Source organism: Podarcis muralis, chromosome 8 (genome assembly GCF_964188315.1).
Source record: "Podarcis muralis chromosome 8, rPodMur119.hap1.1, whole genome shotgun sequence".
Lineage (NCBI taxonomy): Eukaryota > Metazoa > Chordata > Lepidosauria > Squamata > Lacertidae > Podarcis > Podarcis muralis.
This window is the reverse complement of record NC_135662.1, coordinates 65,082,778-65,096,415: the sequence shown is the minus strand read 5'-3', so window position 1 is coordinate 65,096,415 and position 13,638 is coordinate 65,082,778. Positions and strand designations below refer to the sequence as shown.

General features: G+C 47.2%; 1 protein-coding gene and 1 long non-coding RNA gene across 3 annotated transcripts in view; one reads left to right on the top strand and one right to left on the bottom strand.

Annotated features, from left to right (window-relative positions):
• SLC22A23 (solute carrier family 22 member 23) overlaps positions 1–2,781 on the bottom strand; it is a 95,955-nt gene extending 93,174 nt beyond the window's left edge. The window contains exon 1 of one of the 2 annotated variants that reach the window (XM_028737834.2): positions 1,147–2,781. In XM_028737834.2, coding sequence (XP_028593667.1) covers positions 1,147–1,725 — 579 coding nt within the window. In that variant the 5' untranslated portion in view covers positions 1,726–2,781. The remainder of the gene's footprint in view (positions 1–1,146) is intronic. The other variant, XM_028737835.2, reaches the window with a different exon arrangement.
• Positions 2,782–6,063: 3,282 nt separating this feature from the next.
• LOC144328732 (uncharacterized) lies at positions 6,064–12,914 on the top strand. The gene is made up of 3 exons (XR_013394026.1): positions 6,064–6,614; positions 10,863–11,045; positions 12,797–12,914. It is a non-coding gene; the product is annotated as an uncharacterized LOC144328732 (long non-coding RNA).
• The last annotated feature ends 724 nt before the right edge of the window (positions 12,915–13,638 follow it).

Here is a 13,638-nt window from a genome sequence, read left to right as displayed (position 1 = left end):
AACGGCCGCAGCTCCTGACTGAGAAATGTACACAATGGAATCCACATCTAGACACACTTGTACAGGCAGTGCAAAAGAATGTTTCAGTAGCATGTGATTCAGGGGGTAAGAGTACAGACACTTTATCACAGTGGGAAAAACATTCACCCAACACAGTTGCTGTTCAAAAGCAGTGTGTTGTAACCACTTGTATTAAAATTGGGTCACTGGCAGTTGTAAACGACCATGAAAACAAATGCAGTATCTTATGGTCTGGAGCCAATAAAGATTAGGCCTGCTTTTTCTCTAGCAACACCCCTGGGATGTCCTTACATGACATCACTGAATGCACTAGGGAAAGATATTCCTGCATTCCAACCCTTACAACACACCCTTCAGAATAAGTTTATACTCATGGGTTCCACTTGATTCATGCTGCTGCTCAACCCCAACATCATCTCCACCACACTCTCACACACAGTATCAAAGAACTTCAATCCTCAACACAAGGAGATGAGCTGCATTGAAAGAGAGAGACCGGGCATCTGCTCAGAGGTCCTTTCCCCTTCATTGCTTCCCATATTCAAAGGCCAGTTTAGATGGCAGCATTGGCCACACAAGATACTGCCAAAATGCCTTCTCCCCAAGTAGCATAACATTTACAAGTCCTTCTCCCCAGCGCCACACGGTTATTCGGCCTGCTCACCAGTGCTGGCATAGTTTGCAGCGCCACACGGTTATTCGGCCTGCTCACCAGCGCTGGCAGAGGGGCTGGACTACATACTTTGCATGCTGTTGGACACTCATTGGCCCAAACATTGTGCCTCCTCCATGCAGAAGGCAACTTTTTGCAATCTAAACCAGGTGGCTTTGCATGGCAACGCAACTCAGGGACTGAGACCTGGGCATAAATTGATCCCTGCACCAGATGCCCTCTCCGGAGTCCTTTGCAGCTCTACAACTCAAACTGTACCCTCTTGCCTCATTCCAGCGCACAGCTCAGTTGCAGGGCAAATAGTCTGCATGCAGCAGGTGCCAGGTTCACTCCCAGTTAAAAGGGTCACAGGTGCCAAGGCTGGGACCAACAAACGTCTCAGTCCTGACCCAGCTGCTACTGGGCAGTTTAAGGCAGCTTCAGACGTCTGCATGTACATTATGAGTGCTTACCTTGCTGACTATATTCTGCTGAAGGCCAGCCGAGATCCGGTGATACCTCTCGCTACAGTCACAGTAACTGTCGTTCTTCCCCTCGGGGGTGGGCAGTTCTGGCGCCGCCAGCATCCCCCTGCTGTAGCTGCTGCTGTGGTTGTAGCTGGGGCTGGTGGCGAGGCCCCGAGCAGCAGCGGGCAGGTGCGGGTGCCCCGTCCAGTTGCCCTGCCCATCCGTGCCCTTGCACCAAGAGACAGGCTGCACCAAGAGGAAGCTGTCCGAGAACTGGCTGAAGCCGATGAACAGGGCCGGGATCCAGGTGAGCAGGATGAGGGTCTTCTGGTGCCCGCCGCCCAGCCCGCCCAGGAGAGGCAGCACCGAGCCATCGTAATCCAAGAGCAGCGGGTTGCACGACCCGGAAGGAGGCGGAGGCGGAGGCAGGCTCTGGATCTCCGCCGCCAGACCCCCGGCAGGAGGGGCGGCCGTCGCCGCAGCAGCCGCAGGGTCCGCCTCCCCGGCCGGCAAAGAGCCGTTCTCCTCGGGTAGCTGCCGCCCCCCTCCGCCGCCGCCCTCCTCTCGTCGCCGGTCTATCGCCATCCGGAGAAGCTCACATAGAGAAGATCGGGGCCGGTGCTGTTGCTGCTGGTGGCGGCGACGGCTGCGATCAAATGGCCGGCAACCTTGTGGCGATCGGCGCGATCCGAGGAGGCGGCTTTCCCGTCAGGCGTCTCCGCCAACACGCACATAGGGGTCCGGTTCGCCGCGGAGACGGCGGCGGCGGTGGTCTCTCCCGCCTTTGCCTCCCCGCGCGTCAAGGCGCGCCCATCCTCCGCCACTCCCAGCCCGCCTTTCTTCCCTCCCCAGATAACCTTCGCGCGTCTCCGTCGACGTGCTCCCTACACACACACCCGCCGGCCACCAAGACTCTGCTGGGCGGCCTGGAGCCGAGGGTTGTCCGAAATATTATTATTTTTAAAAGGTCCCTTTCAGGTCACTGCGGCTGCAGCTCGCGGAAGGACCCGGCGCCTGGCTCCTCGCGGGCTCTCGGTTGCCGCACATCAGGCTCCTTCGGCCCTGGAGGCGGCGTTTTCCCCCTCGCCCGGCGAGGAGGGTCCGAAGGAGGCGAATCCCTTGCGCAGCGGCGGCGGCGGCGGCGCCTTCTCCTTCTTCGGTGGCGCGTCGCCTCAGCTCTCCTCAGGAGGCGGCCGGCTTCCCTTTCTCGGGAAGGGGGTGGGGTGAGTGGGGAGGCCTCGCTCGTCTCGCCCTTTCTTCCAGCGCTCGCCTCGCAACCTGAAAGCCCAGCCCCCTGACCCACAGCCCGCCTACGGCTCCGCCTCTCCCTGAGGTAAAGGTAACGAGGGCTGCTCCGCCGCAGCACCTGCTGCTGCCGCCGCTGCTGCCGCCGCGGGACTAACCCGACGCGACCACCCGGCTCCCCCTGCAGGGGACGCCCGGGACGGCCCCGCCCCCTCGACCCCTGAGGGAGCAAGCGGCGCGAATTGCGCCCCAGAAGTGGCAGGCAGCCTCGGCGCGAGCGCCCGGGGACGGGGTGCCCGGGCGGGCGGTTCGTGAAGGGACTTCTCGTGGGGCAGGGGGCGGGGGGAAATAGGTCGTGTGGGTCGCAGCCAACACAAACCGGGCGTCTGTTTCCCCTCTGAGCGTCTCTGCGTATGTCCCAGCCGGAGAACCGAGCGGAGTCTCCTGTGAGAATATAGAGAGGGGTGTTCTCCTGACTGGCTTAAGCTGCAGTCCTGCGCACGCTCAGTCAGCCTCGAGTAAATCCCATTGAATTCAGTACGTCTGAGAACAGACGTGAGCTGTCCTGCAGCACCCAGCCCTGTACCTTTGCACCAGCCTCGCTGCCTGCCTGCCTGCAGTGCCAACGTAATATTACCGCAGTGCAAGTCTAACCTTTTGTTCTGTGGCTGATATTGCTGGTATCTCAGGTGCTTTCAGTTCGAAAGGGGCTGTGGATAGATTATAAGGGAAACCCAATGGAAATCAGACGCATTGTGTTTGGTGTGCATCCTGATTGTCCTTTCTTAGATGTGCATATATATTTTTTCAAAAGGCCCTGACATGTTTGAATTAAGATATAATAACCTGACTGCCTTGCACCATTTAGAGGCAAGGCACAGAAATGTGGTTGGTTTATTTATTTATTTATTTACAAATCTAATTAATATCTTCAAGTCAGGTGCTATTTATGCAAGATGTACTAATATGGCCACATCTCTTTTTACAATTCTTTCTACCATTATTTTCTGGGAAACCTCATCTCCCGTAAGGGAAACAATAAACCAGCAGATGCTCATTTGTGCTGCATCATATGTTTAAAGAACTACTATAGTTGTATTGTTTGGGCTGCTGGAAGCAAAAACGGCTCAGTCCTTCTCAGGTGAGGAGCAAACAGAAGCAAGGGTGAACCAATAGGGACTGCCTCCCAAAGCATCACCACACACATGATAAACTGTCCACCAAAAGAAAAGGAGAAAGAGAGCTTCCACGACAGCAATGAGCATGAATGCAAAACAGGCTTTTGTTTTTACTTTAAATGGATTTTCCACGGCAATGGGAAATCTGTGTTAGCTTCTTCTTTTTTAAGTACGGTACAAAGTGGCTTTTGTGTGACAATTATGTCATGTGAACAGTGTGAGAAACAGTGTGCATGAGCAGCATGCCTCTGACTGGTTTAAGCCACTTTGCTTCCAAGTGGACACACAGAGGATTGTGCTGTACAAATGTCACTGGCATTGCAATCCTATTACTCAGAAGTCATTCCCACTGTAATAAGTAGAACTCGCTGTCAGGTAAGTCAGTGCGCATACTAGGATTGTGGCACAGTCTGAGGTTTTTTTTTTATCCGCACCAAACATTTAAAGAACATGGCTTTCCCCCCAAAGAAGCCTGGGAAATGTAGTTTTCACACACATACACAGAGCTACAATTCTCAGCAGTGGCGTAGCGTGGGGGGTGCAGGGGGGGCCGGCCGCACCGGGCGCAACATCTGGGGTTAGGGCAAATCCACGGGTTAGGGGGCGCAAATCCACAGGTTAGGGGGCGCAAATCCACGGGTTAGGGGGCGCAAATTACTTGCCTTGCCCCGGGTGCTGACAACCCACGCTACGCCGCTGATTCTCAGCACCCTTAACAACCCACAGTTCCCAGGATCTTTGGGGGGAAGCTGTGTGCTTTAAATAGATAGTGTGGCTGTAGCCTGAGGCTCTGCTTTGGAAAACCAACCTTGGCAGGTGCACCTCACCCACTTCCTGCTGAAAGTTTATTAATTAACTGGTTGGGCCAGTTTTGAAAAGGTCAAGTGATCACCTAATTCCTGAAAGGCACTGGCCCCAAGTTTGTGCTGTATATAAGATTGACTGGTTTTGCTGTTCCTCTTCTCCCCTTGTCTTTGTAAATTGGAGCTTGAGGCTTTCTTTCTTAGTGGTTGCCTCAGGTTACATATGCTTCAGGTTACATACGCTTCAGGTTACAGACTCCGCTAATCTCTCTGCAAACAACCAAAGCTTTGGGTCCCTCCAGAGTAGAGGTGTACAGTGGTACTTCAGGTTACAGACACTTCAGGTTACAGACTCCACTAACCCAGAAATAGTACCTCGGGTTAAGAACTTTGCTTCAGGATGAGAACAGAAATCGTGCAGTGTGGCGGCAGCGGGAGGCCCCATTAGCTAAAGTGGTGCTTCAGGTTAAGAACAGTTTCAGGTTAAGAATGGACGAATAAAGTACTTAACCCAAGGTACCACTGTACCACTTTTAAGTAGCACCAGTTTAGGTAACGTAAGTCACATCTGAATCAGGTTTAGAATACATGTGCTGGTAACTGACTAACAGAAATCTGAGTGAGGCTGTAACCAGTGGTGCAGTTAGAAAGGTAGCAATTATGATGCTTTAGATAGTAATGTGTGGTTCTTCACTAGCTAGCTAGCTAGACAGACAGCCCTGCTGTGCTTGGAGATTCCCCTTCTCATCCTGCCTGCTAGCGTGGCCCTGGGCCTCTGCTCCCCAAAGTTCAGCCATGATAGTATCCCTAACTGCTACTGTTGTGGGCTGCCCCAATTGCGTTGGGGGGGGGGGCAGATTTGAAAATTTCTGGAAAGGGACTTAGTGCCGACGTTACCACTCTCCCACCCACAACACGTTGTCCCAAGTCTTCCTGAGGGGCATTTTGTGGCCACTTACTTTCTGGAGTTTCACATAACCAACCCTGTTCTTGGTGGACTTAACTCTGGGTCTAAGATAACTGATTTGGACATGTTGGATTTTCTGGCCTAGCCTACCTCTCCCCCCCACCTCTTTTTACTTGTCTCAACGTGTGCTTCTTTCAAAACCCTTGTATCTCTTCTCTGAGTCTGATGTCCTCAGAGCTTATTTTTTTACTTTGTTCTTGTTGCGTGTTTAATGTTTCCCTTTTTAAAAAAGTAGAAATATACGAAACCACATGCACAGAAGTCTAAAAATATTACAAATCATTATCAGGAAAAAAGGTTACTACTGCTAAAGAACTACAAACCCTGTTCCCAGCCTAGACTTGTGCATGCGACCTATTTTCCGTTGCTAACGTTCTGTCGTTTTCTCTTTTATTTCTTGGTTTATATTATGCGGGAGCATAAGTTTTCAGTCTCACACCGTGCATCTTGATACATCTACTTTGTTGAAATTTAGCACGACTGCATCGAGCTATGTCTATGACATCACTGGTAATGCCAATACGACGTGGTATTGAGCCAGGATGCCGTTGTGATTCTGTAGTCCAGCCTTACGCTGTCCTTCACTCTGTGCTCGGAGTTGTTGACTAATGGAGGAGTTGTCAACATTGTGCTTTTCTAGCACGGCAAATATATGGAACCCATTTGTCTATGTGAGTCTACCTCCCTTTGCATTACATTTCTACAGGGAGTATCTGTGGATAATGGGAGGATCCACACTGAAGAGGGATTGTGATGCTGACAATATACGGTTAAAATTTGTGATGAATGTTGGCATACCTGTACCCGTCTCACGCTTTGCACCTTATTACTTATTTCTGAGCCTCGTTCTGCACAATCATACTGGCCCAGCTGCAATGTCCAGCTCCTATGCCCTTTTGAATTGATGGCTAATTTTGCTATGCTGTCACAAGGGCCAATAGATGTGATCCGATCCTGTAGGTTTATTCCTTGAGGGAGGATATAATTAGACTATGAAACTGTTTGTTTCAGTATGCCAACCCTCATAAAACAGTAGTAGATGATTTGTTAGTGGGTGTATGTCAGTTCCTCTGCCGTTCCACTGCATCAGTTAAAACAAACAACCATAACCAAACCTTCAGCTCATATTTTATATGGCACATATATGCTACGTTGAGAGTCTGCATTCTCCTGGGACAGGTTATTACAATGAAAATGGAATTGTTTCGATCTCTCCATGCAGCAAGACCAGACCATATGAAGGAGCATGTCCCTTAAAACACAGAACTGCCAGAGGATTTGGTACGATGTATTTTTTTTTGTTTCTTGCAATGTTACATTGTTTAGATTTTTTTTAAAAAAAAAACTTTCAGGGAAGCTGAGAATAGAAACATGAGAATAACAATGAATTTCTTTTATTAAAAAAAAGTTATTTAAAAGAGCGCTAGTACAAAAATAGCATTGGAACAGAAACAAATTAAAAGACTCCAGATCAGAACAGTGCATTCGTATGTACATTTTCACAGAAGCCTTGGTTTCAGCAGGATTCCCCCCCCCCCCCCGGGAGTTGGAAGACGAAGTAATTACTACCAAAAAACAAGCATACATAGTGTTATGAGTGGGGGGAGAGAGAGAGAGTAGACTGTATGCTGAGACCCTTCTAATCCCTGCATCCAGCAAGTGTTAAAATATATGGAAGGATTCAACTTCCTGGAATAGCCAGGTTAGCTTCCTGGTGAGGTGATAGCTTAGGTAATGGGCCATTAAGGGAACAAAGGAAGTGGATCTATGCCAGATAGCAAATGGGCTCTCTCAAATGATTGGTAGTTAGAAAAACCACCGGAGTGGAGAGTTTGACTTATGTGAGCCAGCAGGCTAAAAGCTGCATGTAGCAGGCTGGGAAGTGAGAAAGACAGTGATGCCTGATCTCTGCTTTGAATCCAGGCAGAAGCAATATCCTCTTGGGGTGTTAATGCTGTGAGCCCCTCCATCATAGGTTCAATTTGTATATATGTGTAAATACACCATATATCCTAAAAACACCTCTGCTGTACCTCATTCCAAAGGAAGCACGAATCCTGGGTAAGCGCCTGGAACCCCTGTAATCTTGCACCGCACAGAGATTGGGGTTGTCTGCAACAATATGTTCCTAGCAGCAGAGAACTGGTCCATCATGTCAGGTGGATCTGGTGATTGATCGGCCATGGGGCCTGGGTGGCCCTAGCTGCTGAGAAGCTAATATTGCAGGTGTAGCTCCCCAATGTTTCTCAACAGGTATGAACAGCTGTTCATCCATAGACTTGGCATCTAGACAATCTTGCTCCATCAGCAGCTGAAAGGCTCAGTTCTTGCGACCTGTTATCACTTGCATTGCTGCAACAATAAGCTTCACAGCCACCCCTCCCCAATTTCCCTAAAGCGCACACACCCACACCCCAGGATAAACAACACAGGATGTTATGTATTGAATAGGATCCAAAATGCAGCAGTCTGATTGGTCCTAGAACAATAGGATCCAAAATGCAGCAGTCTGATTGGTCCTAGAACAATGCAGCAGTATGATTGGTCCGCAGGAGCCACCCAATCCAGCTCCAAGTGGAAGTGAATCCGCAACCTGATTGGCCTACAGGAGAATCCCGGAATTAGCCAATCATGTGCAGCCCATTGTGTAAATAATGTAAAGATATTTTGTGTAAATAAAGCAGATATTTTGGGGAAACTTTCATTCCTCACTACTATGAGCTGAATAAAGAGCATGAAATCCACTCTCGACTCTGAGTATATTTCACAGGACTAAACTTCAGAGCAGGCCTATACTACTATTACTTCTTCCCAGTAAAATGGGTACAATAATATAGGGTTACTTTGCATGGCTGGAATAGCCCATGTGCTCTGAGCCACAGCTGCTGCCCCTGCAATATGAGTATAATGGGGATGAGTTTTAACTGCATTGGCAATGGCGAGGGGAGCAAATTCTTTTGGGGCTGAAACAAGCTCAGAGTTAGAGAAATCACAAACTCTCATTTATGGTGGGGGTGGGATGCCCTATTTTGAATAAACGACTGTAGAGAGGATACACTGTTATAGGTCCCATTTGTTCTGATTCTCACTTGTTCTGAAATATTGTAAGAGAGGGATGATGACACTGAAGCAATATTTTGCTTTGCCTGTATCACAGAGGACAATATTTTGGACTCGAATACTTTATCTAACTTATTTCCCTTTTCACCCTAGAAAAACAGATTAAACTATTCCCATACAAAATTCTCTGAAAGCAAAACTATTTTAGATTAATTACACATGCATAAAACATAAGAACTGTAATTTCTTTCCCACAAACAAAAGTGCTATCCAATAGAGCATTGTGGTTAAGAAATCAATCTTTCAAAAATCAATGTTAAAAGTTCAACCTTCATCTCGTTCTTTATGCACTAAAATGCAAACTCTTAGATCACGGTAAATTATCTAACACAATTGTGAACTTTGCCGCATGGCATTACATTTACAGGCATTTGCCAAGCAGAACAAAATGTCTTAGCAACTTGAGTGTCAATTAGGTAAGTATACAAATCAAAATGAAGAGAAAATTAGTCCAACTGAAGCCAAAGAGTTTGAGGCTCACAATTGTGAGCTGGTGTGCATATAGACTTGCCTGCTTCCATCACCCTGCATCGAAAGTGAATAAAGTTTAAACTTTACTTACAATTGGTATCAAGGGATGCGGGTGGCGCTGTGGATTAAACCACAGAGCCTAGGGCTTGCCGATCAGAAGGTCAGCAGTTTGAATCCCCGCAACGGGGTGAGCTCCCATTGCTCGGTCCCTGCTCCTGCCAACCTAGCAGTTCGAAAGCACGTCAAAGTGCAAGTAGATAAATAGGTACCGCTCCGGCAGGAAGGTAAATGGCATTTCCGTGCACTGCTCTGGTTTGCCAGAGGCGGCTTGGTCATGCTGGCCACATGACCTGGAAGCTGAACGCCGGCTCCCTTGGCCAGTAAAGCAAGATGAGCGCCACAACCCCAGAGTCGGCCACGACTAGACCTAATGGTCAGGGGTCCCTTTATCTTTACCTTACAATTGGTATCATGAGCTAGCAGATCATTTGGTTCTCAGTATAAAGGTCTGTCTGATCCCCTTTAGTAATAATAAGAGGCAACATAGTTTGAATCTCTCTGGTGAAATCAATAGCTGTATTGTGAAATCATGCTGAACCCTGGTTGTGTTAATCATAATTTGAGCTTACAAATGTACAAAAGCCATCCATAGTTGTGAAGTACTTCTCTACTTTTGATTTACACCTTCTCAGCAAGGTTGTAAACTGACAATGTAATAATAGCCATAACTATGAGGGACGCGGGTGGCGCTGTGGGTAAAACCTCAGTGCCTAAGACTTGCCGATCGCATGGTCGGCGGTTCGAATCCCTGCGGCGGGGTGAGCTCCCGTCTTTCGGTCCCAGCTCCTGCCCACCTAGCAGTTCGAAAGCACCCTTAAGTGCAAGTAGATAAATAGGTACCGCTTTATAGCGGGAAGGTAAACAGCATTTCCATGTGCTGCGCTGGTCTGGCTTGTCAGAGCAGCTTCGTCATGCTGGCCACGTGACCCGGAAGTGTCTTCGGACAGCGCTGGCTCCCGGCCTCTTAAGTGAGATGAGCGCACAACCCTAGAGTCGGACACGACTGGCCCGTATGGGCAGGGGTACCTTTACCTTTATGGTTTGTCAATTTCCTGTGTGATCCAATACAGTACATGTCTGTTCAAAACTATGACCCTTTGAGCTCTGTGGGAGTTTCTCCCAGGTAAGTGAATGTAGGATTGTAGACATCTGAAGCAAACCACCATTGGCAGAAACCATGTTTTGCAAACCCACTTGGATTATAGTTTGCCCACCTCTCCCAGTCATCATGCCAAATCATGTTGGTTGTCATGTTAAATCAGGGGTCACCAACATGGCATCCATGGGTGCCAGTGGTCCTGCTGGTACCTGCTATGGCATGTGCAAAAGGTCTCAGTAAATATCTCCCCATAAATACACAATACACGAGAGGCTGTTTGCTCCTGTTTATGGTGGCTAAGCCTCCCCTGCTTTAAACACATCCCTTTAAACAAACCCAAATTTCATTGCATGAGTGCTAGCCTGCTGAAATTTTGTTCCGTTTCTGCCACCATCACAGACAGTGTGCCAAAAATCTGTAAGGCTATGCAGGCTTCAATGAAACTTAATTACAGTCATTTTTGTAAATCTCATTTAATAAGATAAATGGCGGTGGTTCACATTCCTTTTCAAAAGTAGAATTTGGGAAGATTTCATCTTTTTCAGGTGAAACATTTCACAAGGAATTTTTTCTTGAGTGATCTGTAGGATGCTTGTGCAGTGGACATTTAGAAGCTTCTTCCAGTTCCTCAGGCTCCAGCATAATATTTTTAAGGACTCAACAGAATATAAAGCAACTGTCCTTTGTTCCTTTGAATCTTTGCTCTAAGTCAAAGGTAGAATTGTTCAAAGCTGCTTCAGAAGCATTCTTTCTGAATTAAGATTCTGGTTCATTTTCAGGGGTAGTGGCAGAACATGACTCCTCAGGCTGAGACATCTCATCGTGAAAACTGCTATTTCTCACTTCTTTTCTTTGGAAATTGTGCCAAAGCCCCCAATAACTTCTGCTGCAAGACATGTTTCCTGCAGAATTTTGGGCCATCAATCTCTGAGTTGTTTTCGTTCTTCAACAATACCAGCAGTGTGAGTTTACTCTGATTCGAGAAATATTCCTCTGGCTTGTAAAAGTTTGAATCTGTCATATATAATGCTTGAAAGAACTTTGGACCAGAACTTAGACAATAAAAGGTTTGAAAATTAACTTTTTGGTGCTTACATATGTTATCAGCGGCAACCAATCCAGTGTTTTCTCTAGTGTGTCCACGAAACCTCAACTTTGCCAAGGTCCGACCTTACTTGCAGGTAATAGCAGCCCGTGTGGTGGGTGGGGCCAGCCTCCTGACATCAGCTGAAGCAATGCTTATCTCAGGAGGTTGGGCTCACCATCACAAGGACTACTGTCGCTTGTGATTAAGATTAGTGTGTCAAATTTAATTCAAAAGCATGCTCTAGTGCTTCCAGAGTACCTGGAAGACTGTGTGTTAGTGGATAGGCAGCTTTAGCATGTGTCAGACTGAGAATGGAATGAGCCACATATCTTATCTCTTACAATCCTCCAACACACTGGGCCAGGACTGAGAAACACAAAATGTCGCAGGCTACTGCGGTAATAACTCCCCAGAAGATTTAGTGAATGGGAAGCACATGGAGCATACACAGCAAATTAGTTTTTTGACACGAACACCTTTTATTTCCCCTGATGTATTGAAGCCATTATCAAATCCTTGACCTCTACAGTTGTCAAGAGGAATGCCTTGATGTGCCAACCTTTCAGTTAGCATTTCAGCTTCCCACTTTTTCCTATTAAAAAAACAAACAAAAGCATGGGTAGGCAACCTAAGGCCCAGGGGCCAGATTCGGCCCCATCACCTTCTAAATCCGGCCTGTGGACGGTCCGGGAATCAGCGTGTATTTACATGAGTGGAATGTGTCCTTTTATTTAAAATGCATCTCTGGGTTATTTGTGGGGCATAGGAATTCATTCATATATTTTTTCTTCAAAATATAGTCTGATCCCCCACAGGGTCTGAGGGACAGTGGACCAGCCCCCTGCTGAAAAAGTTTGCTGACCGCTGCCCAAAAGTTTATGAACTCAGAAACCTTTATTAATATTCAATGTACCATTGTATTAATTACAAATTGCAGTATCAACTCACATTTTTCCTGGTGGGAGACATCAGCAGTAGGATAAGATTGTGTGTGTATGTGTGCCCTTTTCATTCTCTGCAAGGGTGGCCTTCTGCACATTGTTGCCTCGTAAGTCAATAAACTCATTGTGACTCCCCCATGACTGATAAGCAGCCTGTTCTGCCCTCACATTGTTCTGCCCTCCTTTTGCTTCTGCTTCACTTTAGCCAAATGATCGCAAAGTGATGCTTTCAGAATGAGCTATTAATTGAAAGGTTCAAAGAAAGTTGTCATTGTGTGGGCTGCCAACCAAATAATAATAATAATAATAATAATAATAATAATAATAATAATAATAATAATAATAATATATTTATACCCCGCCCATGTGGCTGGGCTTCCCCAGTCACTCTGGGCAGCTTCCAACAAAATATTAAAATACAGTAATGCATCAAACAATAAAAGCTTCCCTAAACAGGGCTGCCTTCAGATGTCTTCTGAATTATTATCTGCTTGGAATGCAAAGCCTCTTGAAGCAAGATTTAAACACTCAACCGTCCTTCTGCTATTTCTTTTATCTTGTTGTATCTGTTAATTTATGTTTTTTACCCTCACCATCCATTCCATGCCCACCCAGCAGTGACTGCAGCGACTCCTTTCCCTGGCAGCAATGAGTGTTATGCTCTATGCTCTTTCCATATTCACAGGAAGCTGCCTTGAACTGAGTTGAACCCCAGACCCAGCTAGATTGGTACATATTGTCCACACTGATTGGCAACATCTCTCTAGGGGTTCAGATAGAAGACATGCTCAGCCCTACCTGAAGGTACCACACATTGAACCTGGGATCTTCCAAATTCAAAGCACATGCTCTGCCGCTGAGCTATGGCTCTTCTGCAGGTTCAGGTATTTTTATTATTTAGATTGCAGCATTTCCCCCCACAATTGGTGAATACCCTTCATTTTTTTGCCAACACACTACCAGGAGGAGGGGGAGGGGGGAATAAGCACAATGTTCAAATGCCACACATTACAACCGTGTGATTAGTTTATAACTTCTTTTGGAGCGGGTGGCACTGTGGTCTAAACCTCTTGGGCTTGCTGATCGGAAGGTTGGTGTTTCGAATCCCCATGATGGGGTGAGCTCTGTCCCGGCTTTTGCTAATGTAGCAGTTTGAAAGTACACCAGTGCAAGTAGATAAATAGGTACCGCTGCAGCGGGAAAGTAAATGGCATTTCCTTGTGCTCTGGCTTCCATCACGGTGTCCTGTTGCACCAGAAATGGTTTAGTCATGCTGGCCACATGACTCGGAAAGCTGTCTGTGGACAAACGCTGGATTCCTGTTTTTCTGCGTTTTCTTCCTCCCCTCCCCCCTGCCTCTGGATGTGTGCCTTCTGGCTCCAACGTTGGGGATATTCAGAAGACAGTTAAAAAGCAGCCTTTTTTATAATCCAGACTTTTAGAAACATTTGATCACTGTTCATCCTCTGTTAATGATTTTACCGGCTGTGCCATTGGTGTTTCCAAAGTGATTCATTATTTATGTAC